Source organism: Nyctereutes procyonoides, unplaced genomic scaffold, assembly GCF_905146905.1.
Source record: "Nyctereutes procyonoides isolate TBG_1078 unplaced genomic scaffold, NYPRO_anot_genome, whole genome shotgun sequence".
NCBI classification, from domain to species: Eukaryota; Metazoa; Chordata; class Mammalia; order Carnivora; family Canidae; genus Nyctereutes; species Nyctereutes procyonoides.
Genome location: NW_026575113.1, coordinates 1,213,108 through 1,240,407, shown reverse-complemented (window position 1 = coordinate 1,240,407; position 27,300 = coordinate 1,213,108). Strand labels below are relative to the sequence as shown.

Below are 27,300 nucleotides of genomic sequence, written 5' to 3'. Positions count from 1 at the left end.
CAGATATGAATTTAGTGTCATCATAATACCTATTCAGTCCCTGTTTTTGTGGATTATTTCTTTGGGCATCCTCTTTCTTTTATAGAGTTCCCCTTAATATTTCTTGCAAATCTGGTTTGGAGGTCACATATTCTTTCAGTTTCTGCCTATCTTAGAAGCTCTTTATCTTTCCTTCTATTCTGAATAAAAGCCCTGCTGGATAAAGTATTCTTGGCTGTATGTTCTTCTCATTTAGGACACTGAATATATCCTGCCAGCCCTTCCTGGTCTGCCTGGTCTCTGTGGAGAGGTCTGCTGTTAACCTAATAGTTCTCCCCATATAAGTTAGGGATTTCTTGTGTCTTGCTCTAAGGATTTTCTCTTTATCTTTGGAATTTGCAAGTTTCACTATTAAATGTCAAGGTGTTGAACAGTTTTCTTTGATTTTGGGGGGGGGACCTCTCTATCTCCTGCACATGAATACCTGTTTCTGTCCCCAAATTAGGGAAGTTCTCAGCTATGATTTGTTCAAATATGCTTTCTGGTCCCTTGTTCCTTTTGGCGCCTTCTGGATCCTCAATTACACATAGATTTTTCCTTCTGAGGCTGTCATTTATTTCCCTTAACCTTTCATCAGGGTTTTTTAATTGTTTTTCTCTTCTTTCCTCATCTTCCTTCTTTGCTATCAACTTGTCTTCTATGTCACTCACTCTTTCTTCTACCTCATTAACCCTCATCGTCAGGACCTCCAGTTTGGATTCCATCTCATTTAATTGATTTTTAATTTCGGCCTGATTAGATCTAAATTCTGCAGTAATGAAGTCTCTTGATTCCTTTATGCTTTTTTCCAGAGCCACCAGTAGCTTTATTTTTTTAATAAATTAATTTTTATTGGTGTTCAATTTACCAACATACAGAATAACACCCAGTGCTCATCCCGTCAAGTGTCCCCCTCCGTGCCCGTCACCCATTCACCCCCACCCCCCGCCCTCCTCCCCTTCCACCACCCCTAGTTCATTTCCCAGAGTTAGAAGTCTTTATGTTCTGTCTCCCTTTCTGATATCTCCCACACATTTCTTCTCCCTTCCCTTATATTCCCCTTCACTATTATTCATATTCCCCAAATGAATGAGAACATACACTGTTTGTCCTTCTCTGATTGACTTACTTCACTCAGCATAATACCCTCCAGTTCCATCCACGTTGAAGCAAATGGTGGGTATTTGTCGTTTCTAATGGCTGAGTAATTGTGCTTCTGAATTAGCTTTCTGACATTGAATTTTAATACAAATTCTCTAACTCTGCAGCAGAGAGTACTGTTTCTGATTCTTTCTTTTGTGGTGAGTTCTTCTATCTAGTCATTTTGCTCAGTGCAGAGTGGCTAAAAACGAGTTGTACTTGTTAGAAGTGCAAAATCTTCTCTCTGTGGCATTCCAGGTATTCTCTCTTTAAATCTCAGGTTGAATTCATAGGTTTTCAGGATGATTTATTTGAAAGTTATCTAGGTAAGTTGGTGGGGACAGGTGACTTGGGGACCCTACTCCTCCGCCATCTTGCCCTGCCCCTGCCTTGGTGTCATTCTTAACTCCCCTCTTCTTCTCACACCCAACATCTAGCCCATCAACAAATCCTACCGACGTTCACCTTGAGATATGTAGAGAACCCAAGCTCTTCTCACCACTTGCACCTGTCACCCAGCACAAACACAATATGGAACAAGGCTTATCATGAAGAATCAGCGTATGCCATCATGGAGTCTGAGCAGTCCTGTGATCTGCTGTCTGTAGGCTTGAGAAGCAGGGGACCCCCCGGAGTAACTCAAGCTCCCATATCAGAGGACACATCAGCAAGAAGCGAGAATCAGAAAGAGGGCTGGTTCAAGGCCCAGTCCCAGGAAGCAAACAGGGTGAATTCCACTTTCCTTCACCCTTTCACTCTGCAGACTAGATGCCCACCCAGGCTGGGGAGAGCCTGCTGCTTCACTGAGCCCACTGATTCAAAGGCTAAACTCATCTGGAAATGTCCTCACACACACATTGTTTAATATGGGCACCCCTTGGCCCCATCAGTTGACACATAGAAGTGACCATTACCACTGCTAAGGCTCAACATGCTATAGTTCATCTGTCACTGTAAAATACACTTTCTTCGCATTTTAACATCTTGCCTGAGATTACTTTTATAATCGCGATGTCTTGGCAGTTATCATCCAGCAGGTGGCCCCTATGCTACAGGGCTCAATTGCTCCCCTGGCTGTGCCTTGAGTCAGCTCAGTTTTGTCCCTCACTTGGGGAGTTTCCCAGAACCCTAGTATAATAACATTTAAATTTTACTGATGCTTAAAATGCCTTAAAATACTTAAAAAGTATTACATCATAATTTGGCATTGAAACAAAGTTACTGTAGGTGCAGTGAGAGAAGAAAACAAAGCAGGGCATATATTTGTCAATAATACATCAAACAATGCTGGAAGAAGGACTGCAGTTTTGTATTTCCTAGTACAGCCACAGCTGAGTGTTTTCTAGGACATAAGAAAGGAAAAAACTCACAAGTATTTGAAATTACATTGTCTTTTGCTAGTGAAATACACTCAAAATGATTGCCTGACGACATGCCACATGATGCCATGGTGGGCAGGGGAAATAGCATGACAATAATCCGTTCATCACTCAGGATCACAGTTTAAAACAATGTGTGAAAGTTCAGTTGGAAGTTTCTCCTTGTGTCAACAGAACAAGGTCATCTTACAATCAATGAACCTCAGATTTTATTATATATAGGTTTTACAACATTCTTCTGTTGGCTTTGCGTATGAACAACCAGCTGAGTTGGCTCCAAGTTCTTGGGTAATATTATTTTTCTCTGAACGTTCTGTAGAAGAGTATGGATGATTCATTGCTGAAGCAGCAAAATCCAAGACTGGCTTGATTTTTTTTTTTTTTGTACCTTTAAAGTTGATTTGCATTCTCTATTTCAAATAATTCAGATGTATTTTAGCTTTTAGTTAAAATTACATTGTCGATTTGGGTTTCCTTTATGTTTTTTTTAATATTTTATTTATTTATTCATGAGAGACACAGATAGAGAGAGAGGCAGAGACACAGGCAGAGGAAGAAGCAGGCTCCCTGCAGGGAGCCTGATGTGGGACCTGATCCCGGGTCTCCAGGATCAGGCCCTGGGCTGAAGGCGGCGCTAAACCACTGAGCCACCCGGGCTGCCCTCCTTTATGGTTTTTTGTATTTTCAGTATTTATGCATTCACCCATCCATGCACGCATTCATTCACATCAGAGGGAATGAATGGGACCTATAGATGGAGAAACAGAGACATCACCCCTATTCATTACTGGAAATTCCTACTACTTGCAGTCTCTCAATCTTTAGTGTCTATATTTATCATTTTAGATTCTTCCCACTTAATTATGCATCCATTCTACATGTGGATGTGTTTCTTAGTTTATATCTATGACATGTAATTGTTTATCACTTGGATTGACAATTCAGTTCCATTTTCTTTGGTGTTATTTTTACTGTTTCCAAAGTAATCTTGCCTAGTCTATTTGGATTTTTGTTTTACTATCTGTGCTATTTATTTTCTTTTTCTTTTTTTTTGTAATAATAAATTTATTTTTTATTGGTGTTCAATTTGCCAACATACAGAATAACACCCAGTGCTCATCCCATCAAGTGCCCCCCTCAATGCCCGCCACCCAGTCACCCCCACCCCCCGCCCTCCTCCCCTTCCACCACCCCTAGTTCGTTTCCCAGAGTTAGGAGTCTTCCATGTTCTGTCTCCCTTTCTGATATTTCCTACCCATTTCTTCTCCCTTCCTCTCTATTCCCTTTCACTATTATTTATATTCCCCAAATGAATGAGACCATATAATGTTTGTCCTTCTCCGATTGACTTATTTAATTCAGCATAATACCCTCCAGTTCCATCCACGTCGAAGTAAATGGTAGGTATTTGTCATTTCTAATGGCTGAGTAATATTTCATTGTATACATAAACCACATCTTCTTTATCCATTCATCTTTCAATGGACACCGAGGCTCCTTCCACAGTTTGGCTATTGTGGACATTGCTGCTAGAAACATCAGTGCGCTATTTATTTTCTATTTGCTGTTTCTCCAGACCCACCCCCAGACTTTCTCTTCTCTGTTTGGCACACTGGAGGTGGATCCCTATGAATTGCAATACTCGTGCTATGTTTCCAGATGCCTTCTGATCGGATTTGGCCAATGAAAGGCTCTAGAAGGAGGTAAGAACAAGGGAAAGGGAGAAGGTCTAGATAGTTCTTCCTAGTTTTCTTCCCACTTTACTGATGCAGTCTGACGATAGCTTTGAGTCTCCTACATTATGCCTCTTGCAGGGTGGCCCCCAGTCCATTTCAGCTTTGACTGGGCTTAGATGATGCTATTACCTATCTACACTCTCTCTATTGATCGATCAGTCTATCTATTTATCCATCCCCTATTTATTTGCATTACAACTCAAATCAAAGGAACTGTAAGAGTGCCCTCCCATTGCTAATTTCTGGATATTTTAATATCATTGTTGGTTCCTTTAACTTGGTCCATTGCTCTGCAAATAATCCCCTTATAGAGGCTCTTCAGGGGAAACACTTTTTTTTTAATTTTATAAATTAATTTTTATTGGTGTTCAATTTACCAACATACAGAATAACACCCAGTGCTCATCCAGTCAAGTGTACCCCTCAGTGCCCGTCACCCATTCACCCCCACCCCCCGCCCTCCTCCCCCTCCACCACCCCTAGTTCATTTCCCAGAGTTAGAAGTCTTTATGTTCTGTCTCCCTTTCTGATATTTCTCACACATTTCTTCTCCCTTCCCTTATATTCCCTTTCACTATTATTCATATTCCCCAAATGAATGAGAACATACACTGTTTGTCCTTCTCCGGTTACTGTGGCCAAGTTCAAAAAGGGTGTTGCCTGAGTTCTCCTCTGGGATTTTGATGGAATCTTGTCTCACATTTAGATCTTTCATCTATTTTGAGTTTATCTTTGTGTATGGTGCAAGAGAGTGGTCCAGTTTCATTCTTCTGCATGTGGATGCCCAATTTTCCCAGCACCATTTATTGAAGAGACTGTCTTTCTTCCAGTGGATCGTCTTTCCTCCTTTATCGTATATTAGTTGACCATAAAGTTCAGGGTCCACTTCCGGGTTCTCTGTTCTGTTCCATTGATCTATATGTCTGTTTTTGTGCCAGTACCACACTGTCTTGATGAACACAGCTTTGTAGTACAACCTGAAATCTGGCATTGTGATGCCCCCAGATATGGTTTTCTTTTTTAAAATTCCCCTGGCTGTTTGGGGTCTTTTCTGATTCCACACAAATCTTAAAATAATTTGTTCTAAGTCTCTGAAGAAAGTCCATGGTATTTTGATAGGGATTGCATTATATGTGTAAATTGCCCTGGGTAACATTGACATTTTCACAATATTAATTCTGCCAATCCATGAGCAGGGGAAACACTTGAATGGAATTATGTTTCCAGCCAGGACTGTAACTGACACAGTATTTACTGGAAATGTCCCTGGATAATAGACTGGATTCTGGGACTGAGTTGTTCACATATTTAAGGAATGCCCAGATGACCTCTATGCTAAGTTGCTATTGTGACACTGGTAATCCACAGCAAGCAAGGGCATCACAATGACTCAAATTATTACTGGTGTATAGCATGGGGTAGCATGTCTGTGGGGGACAACACTTTACATATCAAATACACTACACATGATCAAATGGGGTGGCTGTACATGACAACAATAACAAGTATGGTTTTTCCAAAGACTACAGGGTGGTATGACTTTTATGGAAGAACTTACAAAAACAATCTATTTATGACCTTGAATATTCAACTAAAGGCCACAGTAGAAAATTCGGCAGCTGTGTGAGGAGAAAAGAACGTCACTCCATACAACACACAAAAATAGAAATTTCACATAGACCTATATACCAAATCTAAAACAAGCTCCTAGAAGAAAACAGGAAAATACCTTCATAACTTTGGGATAGCCAAGATTTCTCAAACAGGATATAAGAAGGAATACTAAACATACAAGCAAAGATTGACAAAATGAACTTTAAAAAATGAATAGTTCTGCTCCTCACAGGATGCCATAAAGAGAATAGAAAAGACAAGCCATTGGATGGAAAGAGATGTTTGCAAGTTATGTTTCTAAAAGAGGACTCACATCCATAATACATTAAAAACTCATAGAAATCAATAAAAAAGAGTCATTCCAATAAAAACTTGACTAAAATGAGACTTGACTAAATTGAGCCCTGGTGGGCTCAATTGATTGACTGCTTGCCTTCAGCTCAGGTCATGATCCCAGAGTCCCGGGATTGAGTCCTGCTTTGGGCTCCCTACTCAGCGGGGAGTCTTCTTCTGCCCGTCACCCCACTGAACTGTACACTTAAACATGGCTAAAATGCTAAATTTCATGCTGGGTATATTTTACCACAAAAATAAGTGGCAAAATAAAAATTACCAGCAGCAATCAAGAAAGGAAAGAGAACAATATGCCAAAACATGCCAAAGCACGCACTAAGGAAAGAAAGAGAAAATTTTGATGTAATAGGTCACAATGCTCTACACCCAGTCCTTTGAGGTCATATTAAGAAAAGGAAGAGGAACTTCTCAGAAACATGCTCTTAACAAGAGAGAAGTTGACAGAGGAGGAAATGGTACTCAGAGGGAAAAAATCAAGCCCTCTTGAGGGTAGCCAGGTTTACTACCTTCCAAGACACTGTATTGAGAAAACAAGTCCAGAGGCTACCTCAATAAGGTGAAGCAAGCAGGTCTCAAGGGTATGTTAGAATACCTAGAGTACACTAGAGCAAATAGAAGGTCTGACTAGGGCTATACGCACTTTAATGATGAACTAGGGAAAATGAAAGGAAGAGCAGAGATAGAAAGAAGAGAAGACATGAAGAAGGAAAAAGAATAAAGAGGAAGCCTCAGGAGGAGCAGAGGGGAAAGGGAAAGAAAAGGAAAAGAAGGCACTAGCAGCATATAAAATATGTAAAGAATCCAGTTGAGACAAAGTCTATCCCAAGAGGAGGTAAATTTTCCCCCATACTTTTCATTAAAGGACCTTAATAAATTAATAGACTCCACAGAACACGACCTCAAAAACCTAAAAACTGTATAACAAAACAAAGTGAGAACGCAGATCACAGAGACACAGACACAGACAGACATAAATAGAGAAGTGTGTTCATCTTTCCAGGCTTTGAGATGGGTTAACAAAGTGTCAACTGAGTTGGAAAAGACTGGGCATTGGTCAACAAGGTCAATCAATACACACTGTTTCTTTTGCCGGACAAATAAACTGAGAGAAGCTATGTAGGCTTGACCACCGAGATCCCAGAATTAATGTGGATGGAGAGCCATGCACCATTTACACAATGCCACCTCCTACAAGCCGTGTGTGATTCTATTTGTATCAGTTGCGTTTGTACAAGCAGGCTAACATGACCTGCTGCCTTCAGTGCTGTGAACGTTAAGCAAGATGGTGTTTGTAACATGCTCAGCACAAACACAGCTCAGTAAACAGGAGTGACTATTGTCTTGTGGGGAAGTAAAACCTCACAGAAGCTGTAAATGGGAGCATAGCATGGTGTTTCAGGGTCCCCTCTTGAGGGCTTTCATAGGATCCTAAAACCCCGTCACCCCTCAAAGATTCTGGGAAGACAGTAGAGAGCACCAGGAACCTGTCTCCTCACCTGGACAACAGTTGCATTGGCAGAACGTCTCTGATGTTAATTATTTTGGAATTCTGGGGTCTATTGGAGGCTTGCAACCTCTGAAGGAAGGTGTGGATGTGGACAGTATGGCCTGTAGCAGGAGCTGCCTCTCCTCTGCCTGAGCCTCCCAGTAGGCAGCTGTGCACATATTCCCGGAGCCAGGGTGAGCAAAAAAAGACCCTGTCCTCCAAATATTGGGAATCTGCATTCTGATCTTTTCATGATAAAAACACTCCACAGACTAAGAATAAAAGGAGATGACCTCAATAAAAAAAAGGAGATGACCTCGACATAATAAAAGCCATATATGAGAAATCCATAGTGAGCTATGATATACTCAATGGTAGAAGACTGAAAGCTTTTCCTCTAGGATCAAGAATGAGGCAAGGTGGTCTGCTTTCACCACTTCTGTTCAACCTAGTAGTACTAGGAGTTCTAGCCAGCACAAGTAGGCAAGAAAAAAAAATAAAAGGCATACATATCACAAAGGGAGAAGCAAAATCACCTCTACTCACAGTAATATGATTCTATATGTAGCAGCCCTAATGGTCCTACAAAAAAGTTGTTAGAATACGTGAATTCAGAGAAGTGGCATGCTATAAAATCAATACACAGAAATCAGTTGTGTTTCAATACACTTACAATGAATAATCAGAAAAGGAAATTAGGAAAACAATTCCGCTTATAACATCATCCAAAAAATACTTAGAATTAACGTAACCAAGGAGATTTAAGGCAGCCCACGAAAATGTTTGATAAGGGATTAATATCCAGAATAGAGAGCTTCTACAACTTAGTAATAATAATAATAATAATAATAATAATAATAATAATAATAAACCTCAAGCAATCTGATTAATAAGTTGGCAAGTGACTTGAATAGAGGTTTCTCCCAAGAAGATATACAAATGGCTAATAAGCACAAGAAAAGATGCTTAACATTAAGGAAGACACAAATCGAAACTATGAGATACTACTTCACACTCATTAGGATGACAACTATGAAGAAAAACGCAAAGGGTTACAAAAGGATAGGAGAGGGTGACTGGGTGGCGGGCATTAAGGAGGGCACACAATGAGATGAGCACTGGGTAGTATACTACAAGTTGGCAAATTGAGTTTAAATAAAAATTTAAAAATAAAAATTTGACTATTAAATTTTTTTTTAAAAGTTTGAGCACCCACTGTTGACTCCCACGTATTACTGGGAGCAAGTGGGTGTCTATGGAATGGGATTTGGCCCTTCTAAAGAACTATAAATGCATTTACAGCCTAACCCAGCAATTTCATTTTTTAGGAATATACTCTGGAAATATTCATCTAAGTCCATATAAAAAATAATATGTACATGAGTACGCATTCTGGAATAATTTCTAATTGCAAAATACTGATAATAATCTAAATGTACATATACAGAAAGGAGGCTGGTTTAACAAATTGTTTTATATCCACCCAGTGGGGGAGAAAAAACAAACAACCCAAAAACCAAAACCAGAAAATAACAAGTGTTCGCAGGGATGTAGAGAAATTAGAACTCTTTTATTTTGGCAGTGAGAATGTAAAATGGTACAGCTACCATGGAAAAGGAGAAATGCAATTTCTCAAAAAATTAAAAATAGAACTACCATATGATTCAGGAATTCCACGTCTGGGTATCTGCCCAAAAGAGTTTGGAGCAGAGTTTCAAAGAGATATTTGTACACCTATGTAGCTAAAACATGGAAGCAACACAAATGTCCCTTGATGGATGAATAGATAAGCAAGATGCAGTATATACATATATATACATACATACAATGGAATGTTATTTAGCTTTACAAATGAAGGCAATCTTGACACATGCTACAACATGGATGAACCCTAAGGACGTGATGCTAAGTGAAATAACCTGGTCACCAAAGGACAAATCCTGGATGATTCCTCTTATATGAGGGACGTCGAGCAGTCAAAATCATACAGTCGGAAAGTAGAATGGTGGTAACTGGGGCTGTGGGAAGGGGGGAAATGAGGATTTATTTTTTTAAGGTACATAGCATTTAAGTTTTACAAGATGGGAAGAGTTCTGGAGACGGAGGTGCTCATGGCTGCAGGAATTTTGAATGCACTGAACCACCAATATTTAATACTCATACTTAATCATGAGTAAGATGGTCAACTTTGTTATGTGTATTTTACCACAATAAAAATAACTTTTAGGGGCCCCTGGGTAGCTCAGTGGTCAGGTGTCTCCCTTCGGCTCAGGTCGTGACCCCGGGGTCCTGGGATCCAGTTCCGCAACGGGCTCCCCGCAGGGAGCCTGCTTCTCTCTCTGCCTATGTCTCTGCCTCTGTCTCTGTGCCTCTCACAAATAAATACACAAAATCTTAAAAAATAATAAGCTTTAAAAAATCTGTCACCCCTAATAGGTTTGAGACCTTAAGATTAGTTGATTAATACGACAGGTTTTGTTTTTTGTTTTTTGTTTTTTTCATAGATCTTCGAATCCCTGCTCACATGTAGTTCTTCTATAAATAAAAGTGAATTTCTCACCTGCCTTTGTCAGGTAGACATTTCCACTTTGGGAAACAAATGTAATGTCTGAAGTATAAAAGCTATGGTAAGTATTCTTTATGATATCATCATGAAAGTCAGCTAATAATTCGAAAGTGTTGCCGCCGTCGATTGAAAGCCATATCTGAGGGAACAAACAGACGATGTTTCATTAAGGGCTGCCCCCCAACGGTCACCGTTACCCTGTCTGCACATATAAGCTCCCTACTCAGCGAAGCCCCAGCGCAGGGCCCCTCGGAAACTTCCACACCCATCAGGTGCCTGCAGGTGCACAGATTCCTTACCCACCCAGTCAACGACCTGTGTAGCAATATATGTGTATGCAGGTTTAGGTGATAAATTGCTTGAGTTTATTCTTTTGGCTCTTTATAAAAAGGTACCATCCATATATTGTCTTCTAAGACTGACTTTGTGTTTCCCTTGCCAAAAAAAAGTGGAATTGGTGAGACAGAGCACATGCAACCACTGTAATTTACAGGATAATAATGCCAAATTGCTTTCCAAAATAATTTGTAGTCATTTATGCTCCCATAAGCAATGGATGAGAGATCTGATTGATCCATATCCTCTTCAACATCTCCTGTTGACATGATGGTGGAGGCTTCAATCTTCCTTCTGTTAATATGGTGTGTTACATTTATTAATTTTCATGTGTTGAACCATCATTGCATTCCAGAATTAAATCCTACTTGGTCACAGTATATGTAATCCCTTTCATGTACTCTTTAATTTAGTTTGCTAGTATCTTGTTGAAGAGTTTTGCATAAATGTTCTTCAGGGATCTTGATTTCTAGTTTTCTTGTAGTATCCTTATCTGGCTTTGGTATTAAGGTAACACTGGCCTCGAGAGTGACCTAGGAAATATTCCTTCCTCTTCGATTTTTGGTTGAGAGTTTGAGGAGGATTGGTGTTCATTCTTTAAATATCTGGAACAGTTCAATCAATAAAGCCACCTGGCCCTGGGATTTCCTTTGCTGGAAGGTACTCAATTATACAAATTTCTATTCAAGTCCTTTGCCAGTTTATTAATCAGAGTGCCTTTTTTTTAATTGCTGAGCCATAAAAGTTCTCTGGATATTAATCTCTTATTCAATCTCATTACTAGTTTTTGGTCTGTTCAGATTTTCTATTTCTTCATGATTTACTATTGGTAGTTTATGTATTTCTAGTGTGTTAGCATATAATTTTTCATAATCCCACAATCCTTCTTATTTCTGTGGTATCGGTTGTAATGTCCTCTTTAATTTTTTATTTTAGTTGGCTCTTCTCTTCTTTATTAGTTATTGTAGCTAAGGGTTTATCAACTTTGTTGAACATTCCAAGAACCAATTCTTAGTGTTGTTGATTTTTTTTTCTATTATTTCTGTATTCTCTATTGCATTTATCTCTGCTCTAGTCTATTATTTCCTTCCATCTGCTAACTTTGGGTTTGATTTTTTTTCTTCTTTTTATAGTTTTCTAAATTGGAAAGTTAGGTTGTTGATTTGAGATTTTTCTTCCTTATTAACATGTGTGTCTATAACTATAACCTCCACTGTTGGTACTGCTATTGCTGCCTCCCATAAATTTGGTGTGTTTTGTTTTTATTTTAATTTTCTTAACATATTTTCTAGTTTCCCTTCTGACTACTTCTTTGACTCATTTGTTGTTTAAAAACTTAATTTCCATATACTTGTGGATTTTCCAGTTTTCTTTCCGTTATTGATTTCTAGTTTCATTTCATTGTGATTAGAAAAGACATTTTGTATAATTTTAGTCACTTTAAATGTGCTGAGACTAGTTTTGTGGCCTCACTTATGTTTTATCCTAAAGAATGCTCTGTGTGTATTTGAGGAATATTTGTATTTTACTCTTGTTGAGTGGAGTCATCTGATCATGTGTATTAGGTCTAATGGGTTTACAATGTGGTTCATGTCTTTTATGTCCTTATTTATCTTCCATCTTGTTTTTCCATCCATTATTGAAAGTGGGAAAATTAAGGCTCTTATTGTTGTGTTGCTGTTTCTCTCTTTGATTCTTTTTTTTTAAGGATTTTATTTATTTATTCATGAGGGACACACAGAGAGAGGCAGCGACTCAGGCAGAGGGAGAAGCAGGCTCCCTGCAGGAAGCCTGATGTGGGACTGGATCCCAGGACCCTGGGATCATGACCTGAGCAGACACTCAGTGGCTAAGCTACCCAGATGCCCCGCTTTGATTCTTTTAAAGTTTGCTTCATATATTAGGAGCTCTGATGTTTGGTACATGAACATTTTTAATTGTTATATCTTCTTGGTGAGTTGACCTTTTATTATCATATAATGACCTTTTTTGTCTCCTATAATACTTTTTGACTTACAGTTTATTCTTTATGATACTAGTATACAGCCCTGCTCTCTTTTGGTTACCATTTGCATGGAATGTTCTTTTCAATCCTTTCCCTTTCAGCTTATGTGTGTGCTTGGATCTAAAGAGAATTTCTTGTAGACCATACATAGTTGCATCCTGGGGTTTTTGTTGTTATTTTTTGTTTTTATGCATTGAGCTTATTTTTATCTTTTGATTGGGGAATTTAATCTATATACATCTAAAGTAATTACTGATAGGGAAGGACTCACTATTATCATTTTGTTTATTTTTGTGTGTCCTGTGGCTTTCTGTCCCTCCTCCTTTCCTCTCTTATTGCTCTCCTTATCATTTCATTGATCATTTGCAGTGACATTTTTTGATTCCCTTATTTTCTTGTGCATATATTCTCTATATATTTTCTTTGTGGTAACCATTGCAATAACATAAAACATCTTGGGGCACCTGGGTGGCTCAAAATGTAAGAATCTTTAAAATTTAAAAATTTTAATTTTGTTTAATTTTACTTTAAATTTAATTTTAATTAATTTAATATAAAATTAACATAAAATCAAATTAATTTTATTTAAAATTAAAAAATCTTAGTTATAATATTCTTTTAAATTTGATGACAATTTAACTTCATTGCATGTAAAATGTCCTCTTAAACAGCTCTACCTCCTACTTTATGTTCCTGATGTTACAAATTACATCTTTTTATATATACTCATTACATAGATTTATAGTTTTTAGAAACATCGGGGTGCAGGTGTTCCAGCAGCGTTTCATTGCATCTGTATCTTTGGGGTAAATCCCCAACAGTGCAATTGCTGGATCGTAGGGCAGGTCTATTTTTAACTCTTTGAGGAACCTCCACACAGTTTTCCAGAGTGGCTGCACCAGTTCACATTCCCACCAACAGTGTAAGAGGGTTCCCTTTTCTCCACATCCTCTCCAACATTTGTGGTTTCCTGCCTTGTTAATTTGCCCCATTCTCACTGGTGTGAGGTGGTATTTCATCGTGGTTTTGATTTGTATTTCCCTGATGGCAAGTGATGCGGAGCATTTTCTCATGTGCATGTTGGCCATGTCTATGTCTTCCTCTGTGAGATTTCTGTCCATGTCTTTTGCCCATTTCATTATTGGATGGTTTGTTTCTTTGCTGTTGAGTTTAATAAGTTCTTTATAGATCTTGGAAACTAGCCCTTTATCTGATAGGTCATTTGCAAATATCTTCTCCCATTCTGTAGGTTGTCTTTGAGTTTTGTTGACTGTATCCTTTGCTGTGCAAAAGCTTCTTATCTTGATGAAGTCCCAATAGTTCATTTTTGCTTTTGTTTCTTTTGCCTTCGTGGATGTATCTTGCAAGAAGTTACTGTGGCCGAGTTCAAAAAGGGTGTTGCCTGTGTTCTCCTCTAGGATTTTCTAGCAGCCATGTCCACAATAGCCAAACTGTGGAAGGAGCCTCGGTGTCCATCGAAAGATGAATGGATAAAGAAGATGTGGTCTATGTATACAATGGAATATTCCTCAGCCATTAGAAACGACAAATACCCACCATTTGCTTCGATGTGGATGGAACTGGAAGGTATTATGCTGAGTGAAGTAAGTCAATCGGAGAAGGACAAACATATGTTCTCATTCATTTGGGGAATATAAATAATAGTGAAAGGGAATAGAAGGGAAGGGAGAAGAAATGGGTGGGAAATATCAGAAAGGGAGACAGAACATAAAGACTCCTAACTTTGGGAAACGAACTAGGGGTAGTGGAAGGGGAGGAGGGCGGGGGGTGGGGGTGAATGGGTGACAGGCACTGAGGGGGGCACTTGACGGGATGAGCACTGGGTGTTATTCTGTATGTTGGCAAATCGAACACCAATAAAAAATAAATTATTAAAAAAAAAGAAGAGAGTCTGTTCCTTTGGTGGGCCATGTTTCCCTGTTTCTTTGGCATGCCTTGTCATGCTGGTATTTTGAGATGTGGGCTTTTGATTACACACCACTTCTCCCAGTGTTTATGGACTGGCTTCACACAGACCCTTACCAATCAGACAAGCTAGAGGATCTAGGACTTCTCAAATGTCTTCTAAGGGTGTGTTTTCTCTGGCTTGTGCTGTGTTTCCCTACCCTGATTTCAGAAAGATATTCACTTATGTTTTCCTTTAAAAGTTTTTATAATTAAATTATGATTCCATCAAGAGTTGAACTTGATGTATGTTGCAGTATAGATATGTATTTCAACATTGTCCATATGTAACCAATACTTATCTCATTTTGAGCAATCTCTCATTTCTTTCTCTCAGAAGAGTTAAACAATTCTTGGCCTCTATCAACATTGGTGGGGACTATTAGTGGACTTTCTATTTCATTCCATTGGTTAATTTGTTTGTTCCTGGGTCAAAACCACATTATCATGATTACTGCAACATTTTAAAAAGTGTGACTATCTGACAGTGCAAATCTCTCATCCTTATTCTTCTTTAGAAGTGTCCTGCTTATTATTGGCCTTTTGCTTTTCCATATATGCTCTTTTTATTTTCTTTAAATTTTTTTAAACTGAGGTAGAACTGACATATACCATATAGGCTTTAGAGTTAACTTGAACTCCACAACAAGCCTTGAGATTTTGATTAAAGTTGTATTAGATCTACAGATTATTTTGAGGAAGAAATTATGTTTTAAGATAAATTTTCCTAAAAAAAAAAGATAAATTTTCCTGTCCACAAGTATGTTTATATCCATTTATTTATAAAGTCTTAAATGTCTTTCAATAAAGTTTATAATTTTCTACACATTAGATCTTGGAAATCTTATATTTATTCTTATTAATAGTTTTTTAAAGATACTATTTTTAAGTAATCTCTACACCCAATGTGAGACTTGAACTCACAACTCTGAGATCAAGAGTCACATATTCCACTGACTGAGCCAACCAGGTGCCACACTTTATAGGTGTTTTGCGTGTCATTTTGCTTTGTTTTGTTTTTGCTATTATAAATAGTCTCACAAAAATTATGCTTTCAAATTTGTTCATCATGTGCATTTCTTCCATCTTGTTAAATTCTTCTGCTTCTTTTAATAATTTGTAAGTATCTTTTAAGTTTTCTATATGGGCAATCATATCTTTTGCAAGTAAACACTTTGTTTACTACTTTTTAATACTCATTCTTTGATTTCTAAATTTTTTTAATTTGTCTTAATGCATTCCCTTCTGTACACTCTTTTACTTCTTAATAATTCCTTGGTAAAACTCCAACTGTGGTTAAATACAACTCGCTGTCTTCTCCAATATGTGTGGACCCCCAAAACTGAACATAGCCAAGAACATTCCATAATGCTGAATTGGTTACACTTGGAATTCATAAGCACAAAGCATAAGCAATCATACTGACTTCCCTTAGTCAATCCACTCTCCCACCCTGCCCCTAGGCAACAATTTCACTCTGTTCTCTCTTTCCTTGAACCCCTGACACTCCTCCATCCTCATCATAAATAACTTTGACTTTTGTTGAGAAAATAAGAGATAAATTCCCACACCCTCCCATTACTATATCTACCCACTTATCAGCTCTGGAACCCAAAAACTCACCCTTCTTCCTGTTAGTATAGGGGCTCCTAAGACCAACCTGTCTCCTACTTCATAGATTGCATCTCTTCTCACCTATTGAGAAATATCACTCCAGCAATTCTTCCCTTCTCTCTCTCCTGCATCATCAGTTTTTCTCTCTCTACTGAATAATTCCCATTAGCACAGCCTAATTCCTTCTGTCTCTCACTCTTCTCTTGATCTCCCTTCTTCCTGTTACCATTGCTGCATTTCCCTGCTCTACTTTTCACCAAAACTTTGCAAAAGATTTGTTTGTATTCACTGTCACTAATTCGTCTCCTCTCTTTCTCTCTTTGCCAAGCCTCCTACTTCCCTGATTATCAGAATGACTCTGTTCTTTACCTGTTGTATAAGCCACTCAGCAGAGTTAAATAAGTGAATGATTTATACCTATACTAGAGCGTAAAATTTCATGTGTACATACCTGGTTACCGTAGGCATACAAAAAATGGCTTCGTGGATGGAATACCATTCCAACAGGAGAAGAGAATGAAGAAGGAAAAATGAAAAGTGGAAATTTTGGTTTTAATCCTGGTTTGTTGTCTTTTAGTACAGACACAGAGGCAGTGGTGATTTTCTAAAAATAGATAAGCAAACCATGAACAAATCAGAAGAATATTATCATTAATATTACTAGACTATGTTACAATTTGTGTTTCCTGTTACTCAGGTTTTGATAGGGAGACATCCATTAAAATAAGATAGAACTGGAGGGATTAGCAACCATCACCTGTCATTTCCCTGCCCAATGGGTCCATTTTATAGATGTTAAACATGAAATTTAGGAGATTAAATAATTGGTCCAAGCTTCTATAATAAATGGCATGGGAAGGTTTATTACAGAACTATTCCTGAACTCAAAGACAGATTCCAATGAGCATGCTTACAACTGTCATGGCAAACTACCTTTTAAAACTGTGGTTGCCTGGCCTGGGTGATTCAGTTGGTTAAGTGTCTGCCTTCCACTCAGGTCATGATCTTGGGGTTTTGGGATTGAGCCCCATGTTGGGCTCCCTGCTCAGCTCAATGGGGACACTGCTTCTCCCTCTACCACTCCCTCCTGCTTGTGTTCTCTCTCTCTCTCTCAAATAAATAAATAAATAAATAAATAAATAAATAAATAAAATCTTTAAAAAATAAAAAAAAATAAAGTGTGGATGCCTGGACTGCATTCCTATTCTATTAGACCATGATATTGTAGGGGGTCAGAATATGTACCCCAAAATATGCCATCGTGGTATAGAGATTATTTTAAGCTGTAGACATTTAAAATTCAACAGATGTGGGGGGAAAAAGCCTTCTCTGACTAAAAGCAGGAATTTCTGGGAAATAAGGCTATTATTTCTTTAAAGATTTTATTTATTTATTCATGAGAGACAGAGAGAGAGAGAGAAGCAGAGACACAGGCAGAGGGAGAAGCAGGCTCCATGCAGGAGCCCGATGTGGGACTCCATCCTGGGACTCCAGGATCACGTAAGGCTACTATTAATTCCTCTTCAGAACAGATGACTCCAAGAAGGGAGAATGCAAATAAAGCCTACTCCAAATCCCTGCTCCAGGGGAGTTTTATGGCCCTGAGGAGACAGAAAAACCACTTATACCTGAATAAACAAACATTATCATAAACTGTCTTATCTCCTATTTGTTCTCCTGTTAACCCATTATCTTCTCACTTGTTTTCCCTTGCATATCTTTCTCACTTGCCGCCCTAAACTATTAAGATAATAGTATTAACTATAAGCCCCAAATTTTAACGATTTAACAATTTAACGATTTTCAAGTTTCTCATCACTGATTTTCACACACATGTGTGTACACAACACGCATAAATCGTTTTCTCTTCTCCCATTAATCTGTCTCTTATCAGTTTTATTTGCAGGGCCCCAATCACTGAACGTAAGTGGATAGAGGAAAACTATTTTTTTTCTACCCTAGAATGATTAGAGTAGGGCTAGGATCATTTTTTTTTTTCTCAATTAAACTAACCATCTTTTGGAACCTTAACTTTATATAGACCAAATTCAGTTTATATTCTCTTGGAGAATAAGCAAAGAAGAATCTCTATGCAAAGAGCATCATATTTTCCATTTTCATCAAACTGAATCACCAGCAGGGGCAAGAAATCCCTAAAGTGCCTTAAACTATATTATTAACCACAAATAGTTTTGCTGTAGCTAATTTTATCAACTTCTACTGCCAAAGATAGCAAGAACTTGGACATAAATTTTGCTAAAGTAACTTTTCATTCTTGCATCATCAAGAGCCATCACCCCAGGGCTGTAAGGCTTACCTGGTTGGAGAAGAGGTAGATTCCCGCACTGTGCTCTTGGTCAACAAGAAACGTTACCACAATTGAAGGAATAGATTTCATTCCTTTTAAAATATGAGGTAAGCAAGGTAACCATTGAGTAAATGGTTCTTTGGTATAAAAACAAGAGCTTGACTACAAAAAAAGAGAAAGGAAAAGTTAATGCCTTTTTAAAAATGTAAGTTTTTTAAATTTTTATTTATTTATTCATGAGACAGAGAAGGAGGGAGGCAGAGACACCAGCAGAGGGAGAAGCAGGCTCCATGCAGGGAGCCGGATGTGGAACTCGATCCCGGGACCTTGGGGTCACGCTCTGAGCCAAAAGCAGATGTGCTTAACCGCCAAGCCACTCGGGCGTCCCCTAAAAATGTAAGTTCTAACCAATTAAGCAAATAAGCTAGTGAAACACTGTGTTGTCCTGACCAACCACAATAGCAGTGATAAACCTTTGATGTCTGTGCTTCTCTTCTGGGGACGTGGGTCTAGGAAAACACTGCGAAGCCTCTCTTTCTGGCCTGGGCTGTTTTTTCTAGAACTTCTGTGTAGGTCCAGATTTAATGTAACTAGATAACTGTCGTTGAACCCAAGTAGAGGTGCAACTGGGTGCAAAGAGGGATGAAATCTCTCAGCCTGTAGAATTGCCATCTTTTAGGTAAATAACAAATCATGAAACAATCCAAGAAATAAAATTTCTTACCTTTTAAAATATTTAATTCTGGAGTACCTGGGTGGCTCAATCTGTTAAGCATCTGCCGTTGGCTCAGGTTATGATACCACAGTCCTGGGATTGAGCCCCTGGGTCTGGCTCCCTGCTCATCAGGGTAGTCTGCTTCTCCCTCTGCCTCTCCCCTACCACTTACACTCTTTCCCTCGCTCGCTGTCTCTCAAATACATAAAAATCTTTTTAAAATAAAATATTTAATACCATACCTCACTTAGAGTCCTGTTTCTCTCAAAGGTGATAGTAACATAATCAACTATAAAATATAAAGGTACGGGAATTACAAGCATTACCTATAGTTCCAAATGTATCATTAATTAAGTCACACAATTTTTTAAAAACACAATATTTTTTTGCACTTACAACAGGGCATGCCTATTGTCTCAGATTTAATATGTTCCCCCTCAGTGTTAGGCCACTGACGTATGTAGAACAAGCCTACCTTTCTATTTTATTCTATTTTAATTTTATGTCATTTTATTTAATCATTATATGCACCCACGTTGAAAAAAGCCTGTCCGTATCTCTTCTAAATTTACCTTCAAAGTGTTCTCTGTTCGCAAAACATCTTTCATTATACCACAGTTTTCCTTTGATGTAGTCAACCTACACAAATAAATGAAGATACAAAAATATCATATAGAGAAGAGGTAGACTTGAGATACATAAAATTGAAGAAACTGACTTAAAAATTCAGAAGTGTGACAGCTTAGGAGTGAGAGGTAAATAAAAGGAGGAAAATTATAGGCCAACAAAAGAAAAGGTGGTAGAACAAGGGCAAGGGACAAGAATATGCATCTTGAACAAAGCCCATGTAAAAGGAGTAAAAAGAAAGAAACTTCACATGACTTGGCCTCTATTAGTGACAGAAGCTGTAGTTGTTCAGTCTATACTATACTCATTCTGGAGCTACCAGATGCTGTCATGATGGGTCACATGTCCCTTGCTGTTCCAGGAGTCTCAGCAGAAGCCTGATGGCAGCAAGAAGCAGAAGGGGAGGGGAAAAAAAGCCACAAAAATACAGGTCTTGAAAAAAAAATTAGTCATAAGAGAGAAGCTTCCAAGAAAGTGAGACTGTATATGTTGGATTTGAATTACGTGTGAGAGTTTGAAGGTGGTTTTATTATAGCAAGACTGTCATGTTCAAAGTCCTGTTGAGACAAGAGGAAGACCTTGCACTTTATAGGCCAGCAAGAAAGTCTTTATAACCTGTGCATTGAAAGTCTTTTAAATAGATGTTCTAAAATAGATTGTAGTGAGGGTTGCACAGCTGTGTACCAGGGGTCACTGAATTGCACTTTAAATGGGTGAATTTTGTGCTATGTGAATTATATCTCAAATAAAACTGCCAAACAAACAAAAAAGCATTTCCAAATGGAATGGACAATTTATTTGAATGGTGCAGTATCTTCAAGCTAAGATGTTATATTGAATGGACCTTTAGAGTTCTCATATAAACACTCAGGTTTGCAGTGTACCATAATTATCCTTATAGTATTGAGGCAATTATCTAGAATTTTTATTGGGCCTTGACTTATTCCTTTTCTTTCTCTTTAGGGTCCTTGTTTTTTTCCTACCTGGAAGCAAACTGGTGAAAGTCTCGTGAAGATTCTTAAGCATAATTTACACTGACCAGCCTGGCCTCATTCCAAGGATGAGCTCAGGATGCAGAGATTAGTTAGGAATGAACACATGATCCAAGTTAGGTTAATGAGTGGGCCCAGACCTCAAGGGAAAGAGAGAGAGTTCATTCTTTTTTGGGACCACTAAACTGATTACATCAAACCCTGGTGCCTGTTCCTACTAACAATTGGAGAAAACGGACTGAGAATGACGCTAATCTAGAGGAAAGCTGGCCCCACGGTGGAGAAAACAGAGTCCTATGAGACATCTATCGGGCACTACATGCAGTCATGTCTGGAAGCCAGATCCATCTCCACCTTGAATTCCCTACTTAAATGAGCCACTAGCATTTGCCTTCAGAAGGTTTGGATGATCCGTGTAAGGGAGAGAATCTCACTATTTTTCTAAGCTTCTACTTTGTGTCATGAACCGTGCAGAGGTTGATGTGATATGACTGAATCACTTTACCCCACAGGTAGGTATTTTATGCCTGTTTTAAAATGAAGAAATAGAGGTCCAGAGGGTGATAGAGCGCTGGTTCAAAGTTCACTGTGATATGGCTTCTAAGCCAGTTCGAGATGTGGCTCCCAGCTGTTTTCCATTTATTTGAACCCTGATTCCACAGATACTTACTGACACCCCCTATCTGCAAGGCAGCCTGGTAACCTATTTGCATACGATGGCAAGTAAGACAGTCCTTGACATGAAACCTCAAGTCTTGGGCAGCTAGTCGGGGGGCCACTCAGACAGAAGAGGGTGGTGAGTGGTAGCAAGGAGTGTTGAAAGCCTTGAGATTGCATAGACAGGGCACCGTGGTGGTCAGGGAGAGATTTCTGAAGGATGAGGAGAAATTCTCCAGGTGGAATTGAAAGGAGGAGGAGGGAAGGCCTGCTGAGAGGATAAAACACTTTGTATAATGGAGTCGAGGTGCTGGAAGCGCTGTCTCGTCTCCCAGAAGGCGGGTGTTTAGGATGGTCGGAAAGGGCAGCTTGTGGTGACAGCAGACAGAACACGGCCGAAAAAGGCAAGGACGGCTCTGACTGGGAAGCTTCTGCATGTCTCACAAGAGTCCGAATTTCATCCTGAAAGAACTGACCTGAAATTCCCGTTTTTTTCCACTGAACAGATTTGGGTGGCTGGCTGATAGATTCTGCCTCGTGATAAGTTCTCAATTTAGAGCTTTCATGCTTCTTATTACCTCTTTCTGGACGTGCTTTGTCAAAACCATTCCTAGAGGTCATCTGGGTTTCTATCTAAATGTCACCTCCCTGGAAGGCCTGTGAGAATCACCCGGTTTAAAATACAGTATGACCTCTTCTTCCCTCCCATTTCTCTTGCCTGCTTTCATGGCCACAAGCCCGAATTACAATCTGCAGCCACATTATGCCCTTGTTTACACACATTATGCCCTTGTTACATAGTCTATCTCCTTCAGCAGAGTGGTAGGCTTCAGGAGGCCAGGGCCTTCGTCTTCTCGTTCCACAGATAGAATCCCGCGTGTTGAATCAAGCATGGCTCAGCCAATATTTGTTGAATGAAAAAACAAATGAATAAATCATCAAGTATTAACTCCTTCAGCTTCCTGCCCAGAGAGCCACATATATTCCATTCCTACCATCTTTCCTTCAATCATTATTAAAAAAAAAAGGTCTTATGGAAAGGTAAATCCCTATACTTTTAAGAATAAGTTAACATGTTTCCTTTTCTCCTCTGCCACACTACTTGGCTACTTTGGGGACACTTGTTCCCCCCACACACACCCCCTGTCCATCATCACTACCAAAAACCCTTGAGTTTTGTCAAGATAGTTTAGCTCAAGAAGATTTATTACAGTATCCTTGCAAATAGTAAAAACTTCGATGAAGGACAATTTGCATAATATTTAGTCATTCTGTATTTATTCATTGATCTGTCAATTCTGTCCAAGTTCTAGAAACGTATTCTACCCATATACTTGGACTACAGACCTGCCACATACAAAATTATTAATGACAACTTTGTTCATAATAGCAAAAGATTACAAAACTACCCAAGTATCCATCAATGTGGGACAGTTTAAGTGAACTCTGGGAAGTCCACACAAAAAATACTTACAGCTATAAAGAAAGAAGGGGGAAAGGCCATTCTCCATGTACCAATATGGAATTCCACCCCCACCAAATATTGCTAAGTGAAAACAACACGTGTACCTATTTTAAAATATAGTATAAGATGTCCCAGAGTTTCACTCCATCTGTATCTTTGGGGTAAACCCCCAACAGTGCAATTGCTGGGTCGTAGGGCAGATCTATTTTTAACTCTTTGAGGAACCTCCACACAGTTTTCCAGAGTGGCTGCACCAGTTCACATTCCCACCAACAATGTAAGAGGGTTCCCCTTTCTCCAGATCCTCTCCAACAATTGTTGTTTCCTGTCTTGTTAATTTTTCACCATCCTCACTGGGGTGCGGTGGTATCTCATTGTGGTTTTGATGTGTATTTCCCTGATGGCAAGTGATGCGGAGCATTTTCTCATGTGCTTGTTGGCCATGACTATGTCCTCTTTGGAGAAATTTCGGATCATGTCTTTTGCTCATTTCATGATTGGATTATTTGTTTCTTTGCTGTTGAGTTTAATAAGTTCTTTATAGATATTGGATACTAGCCCTTTATCTGATCTGTCATTTGCAAATATCTTCTCCCATTCTGTAGGTTGTCTTTTTAGTTATGTTGACTGTTTCTTGTGCTGTACAGAAGCTTTGCATCTTGTTTAAGTCCCCATAGTTGTTTTTGCTTTTGTTTCCCTTGCCTTCATAGATGTATCTTGTAAGAAGCTGCTGTGGCCAAGTTCAAAAAGGGTGTTGCCCCCAAAGATACAGATGCAGTGAAAGACCGGGACACCTGCACCCCAATGTTTATAGCAGCAATCTCCACAGTAGCCAAACTGTGGAAGGAGCCTCAGTGTCCATTGACAGATAAATGGATAAAGAAGATGTGGCCTATATATACAATGGAATATTACTCAGCCATCAGAAAGGACGAATACCCACCATTTGCTTCGACGTGGATGGAACTGGAGGGTATTATGCTGAGTGAAGTAAGTCAATCAGAGAAGAACAATCATTATATGGTTTCACTCATATGGGGAGTATAAGAAATAGTGGAAGGGATTATAAGGGAAAAGAGAGAAAATGAGTGGGAAAAATCAGAAAGGGTGACAAAACATGAGAGACTCCTAACTCTAGGAAACGAACAAGGGGTAGTGGAAAGGGAGATGGGTGGGGGAATGGGGTGACTGGGTGATGGGCACTGAGGGGGGCACTTGACATGATGAGCACTGAGTGTTATACTATATGTTGGCAAATCGAACTCCAATAAAAACAAATAAAAAATAAAAATAAAATAAAATATGGTATAAGAAAGTGAGGACAATTTATATTTATAATTATTTAAATATACATTTAAAAAATCACTGAAAAGATTTAAAAAGATGTAGGGGATGGCATGGAGTGGGAAGAGTATATACAAAGAAGCAAGTGAGACTTCTCAATATAAATCTTTATATGACTTTTTTTTTGTTTTTTAACATGGGGAATGTATTACTATTTGAAAATAATAATTTTTAGGCATTGAAAATCCTAATTTCCCTTGCAACATATTCTTTGTTTTAAGGTTGTCTAGCACTCTGCCTTGATCTACATAGAAAACGTAGATATAACTCTGGGAGGCGAACTAGGGGTGATGGAAGGGGAGGAGGGCAGGGGGTGGGGGTCAATGGGTGATGGGCACGGAGGGGGGCACTTGACGGGATGAGCACTGGGTGTTACTCTGGATGTTGGCAAATTGAACACCAATAAAAATAAATTTATTATAAAAAATGTAGATATTAGATAAAATGAGAGAAACCATCGCTCATCGCTGTTTCCTCATCTCTTTGTCTCCCTAATATCTGTACTCACTGGTTTATTTTGTAGAAGTTCTTTCTTGAGCATTTTCCTTGGTTGGGATAACTGGGTGATGTATTCCCTGAGCTCTTTCTCAATCTGAAAGAAGAATGATCTCTTGGCTGGGAATAGGATTTTTGGACGTTGGCCCCTTTGTAGATGTGGATTTCACTATTTTCCAGCTTCTACTGCGTAAAAGTGAAATCTAATACCAGTGACATGTATTTGCTTTTGTTCCTTCTGTTTGGAAACTTGTAATATTTCCCCCTTCACCTTCAAATTCAGAAATATTATTAGGATGTGCCTATGTATACATCTTTTTCAATTCTTCCAGGATCTAGTGGGCCTTTTCAATAGATAGCCTTGGATCTTTCTCAATTTCTGCATAATCCTCTATTATTCATGTCACTATTGCCTGTCTTCTATTTATTTTTTTTATTCCTTCCAAAAAATTTCTCACCTTATCCCTGGATTGAAATTCTCAAAGACTTATCTTTGCCCCCAATGATTTCTACTCATCTTCCTTAGATGGTTTGAGTTTTTTCCTCTTCATCTTCTATACCACTTATTTGCATGTAAACAGTGGCTATTCTTTCAGTGTATTCCATTTTTAATTGCAATTGGTGGTATTTAGTTGCAGAAAGTATTCTTATGTGGCACTTGAAACCCTAAGCTAATAGATGTTAGTGGTCTTTTTTTTCTCGCTAATATTTCCATGACATTAATGGTAGCCATATAAGAGGCGCTCATTGGATCAAGGAATCAAGTTTTGTTGTTCTTGTTGAGTTGTGTTGCTTCTTCATTGGCAACTCTGGTGTATGTTCTGATTCTAGTGCTCTTATGCTTTCAGGATGTTGGCTCAGATGTGTTTTCAAGGGAGTGCTCAGGTCTGGTTTGGGGAGCACTTCAGATTGTGGTGATATCAGAGTGACAGAAGGCCAAGTGGCCTCTCCACTTCTGGGCTGCCATTTCCCCTTCACCTCAGAACCAGAAAGAGGGTTCCTTGCTTTGGTCTCCTTCAGCTTGCTCACCTTGGCTGCAGAGAGAATACAGCCTTCTCACTGGCTTCTTACGGGGAGACTAGCCACTCTTACAAGGTTGACAGAAACCTCCTCTGGGGGTTCCCAGAGCTCTGCAAGCCAAGCTCTCTCTAGGAGCCCCCACCTTCTAGCCCTCCACCTGCATCTCTGTGTGATCAAATACCTTGTTCTCACATGACCAATGAGAGGGAAGACGTGCCAGGTCTTCCCAGTGGGGTTCCTCAAAGCTTAGGCTTCAAGCAAGTCCAGCTGTCCAGCATCCCCAACACCCTTGACTCAATAGGCAGGTGGACAGGAAATGGAAGTTAGTGGGAGCTGAGGGGTAAGGAGCAAAGCTCAGGTCATAGTCTCCTCTGTCTCTTTATTTTATCGTTTTTTGTGTGATTTAGTTTTAGCCGATCTATTTGGATCGATTTCTGACATCTTACTTTATCGTTGGTTTTCCATTATTTTATCTTTGCCTTTGTTTTCCTCCTTTCTTTTTTTTTTTTTTTTGTGGGAACAGATGGATTATTCTTTAATCCTTGTTTCCTTCCTCTGGTGGGTTGGAAGCTTTAGGTTATGGTTCTTTCTTTCTTGCTTGCTTGCTTGCTTGCTTGCTTTCTTTCTTTCACTTGGTAATTATCCTTTAAACTTTATCATTTGTGTTGAATTATACATTTTTCTGTCAAATTCCAAAATTTTTCTCCTACCAAACAAGGATCTTGATATGAGTTGTTGATTCACTGAAAATTATTTCCATCCCTCCTTGTAGTATCTTGAGTTTTGATTTTGCCCAAGTATTAAATACAAAATTTGTAATTGTTACTTTTTACACCAATTGCATTCTTTGAACAAGTATTTACTAAGCACCTACCTTGCTAGACATGACACCATGTTAGACATGGACCCCAGAGTGGAGATCACAGATGGGATGCCTGCCTCTGTTAGAGCTGAGAGCTTACATTCTAGTTCTGTTTACTATTCCTGGCACCCCACTCCTTCATGGGTGTCTCTGGGTGGTAAGCTCTCCTAATGTCTTTATCTGTGCAAATTTCTTTTCTTTATCCTCATTCTTGAATGACAGCGTTGAGCTAGGTTTGGGATTTTATTTTGGTGGGCACTGCTCCCTGTCCTTTCTAATGTACATCAGTTTTGCCTATCTGGACTCCCTGGTTCTCTGCCTCATGTTTCCTCCAATTAAAATGGCAAGAAGTCCATCCCATTTGCATCCTAAGACTTAAGTGCTCCTTCCTTCCAGATGGTGTGTGTGGGCATGTGTGAGGATGGAAAGGGGAGGGGATGCAGCAAAAGGCTACGAATAATCATAATTTTGTGGTGGTTTCCAAATTGAAGCATGAGTATATGTTGATGGGAGTGACCTTGTTGAATCACACAACTTGACTTTGTAATAGAGAGGAAAGAGAAAACTGATGAAACACCTTATGCCCCCACCACCCCAAAAGG

General features: G+C 39.0%; 1 protein-coding gene across 1 annotated transcript in view; it reads right to left on the bottom strand.

Moving 5' to 3' along the window:
* Positions 1-27,300, bottom strand: part of CATSPERB (cation channel sperm associated auxiliary subunit beta) — a 139,062-nt gene that overhangs the window by 68,326 nt on the left and 43,436 nt on the right. Inside the window, exons 10-14 of the mRNA XM_055333696.1 lie at positions 19,809-19,875; positions 19,479-19,525; positions 18,526-18,683; positions 16,665-16,818; positions 10,288-10,432 (exon numbers count right to left, since the gene is read on the bottom strand). Of these exons, the coding sequence (XP_055189671.1) occupies positions 10,288-10,432; positions 16,665-16,818; positions 18,526-18,683; positions 19,479-19,525; positions 19,809-19,875 (571 nt within the window). The remainder of the gene's footprint in view (positions 1-10,287; positions 10,433-16,664; positions 16,819-18,525; positions 18,684-19,478; positions 19,526-19,808; positions 19,876-27,300) is intronic.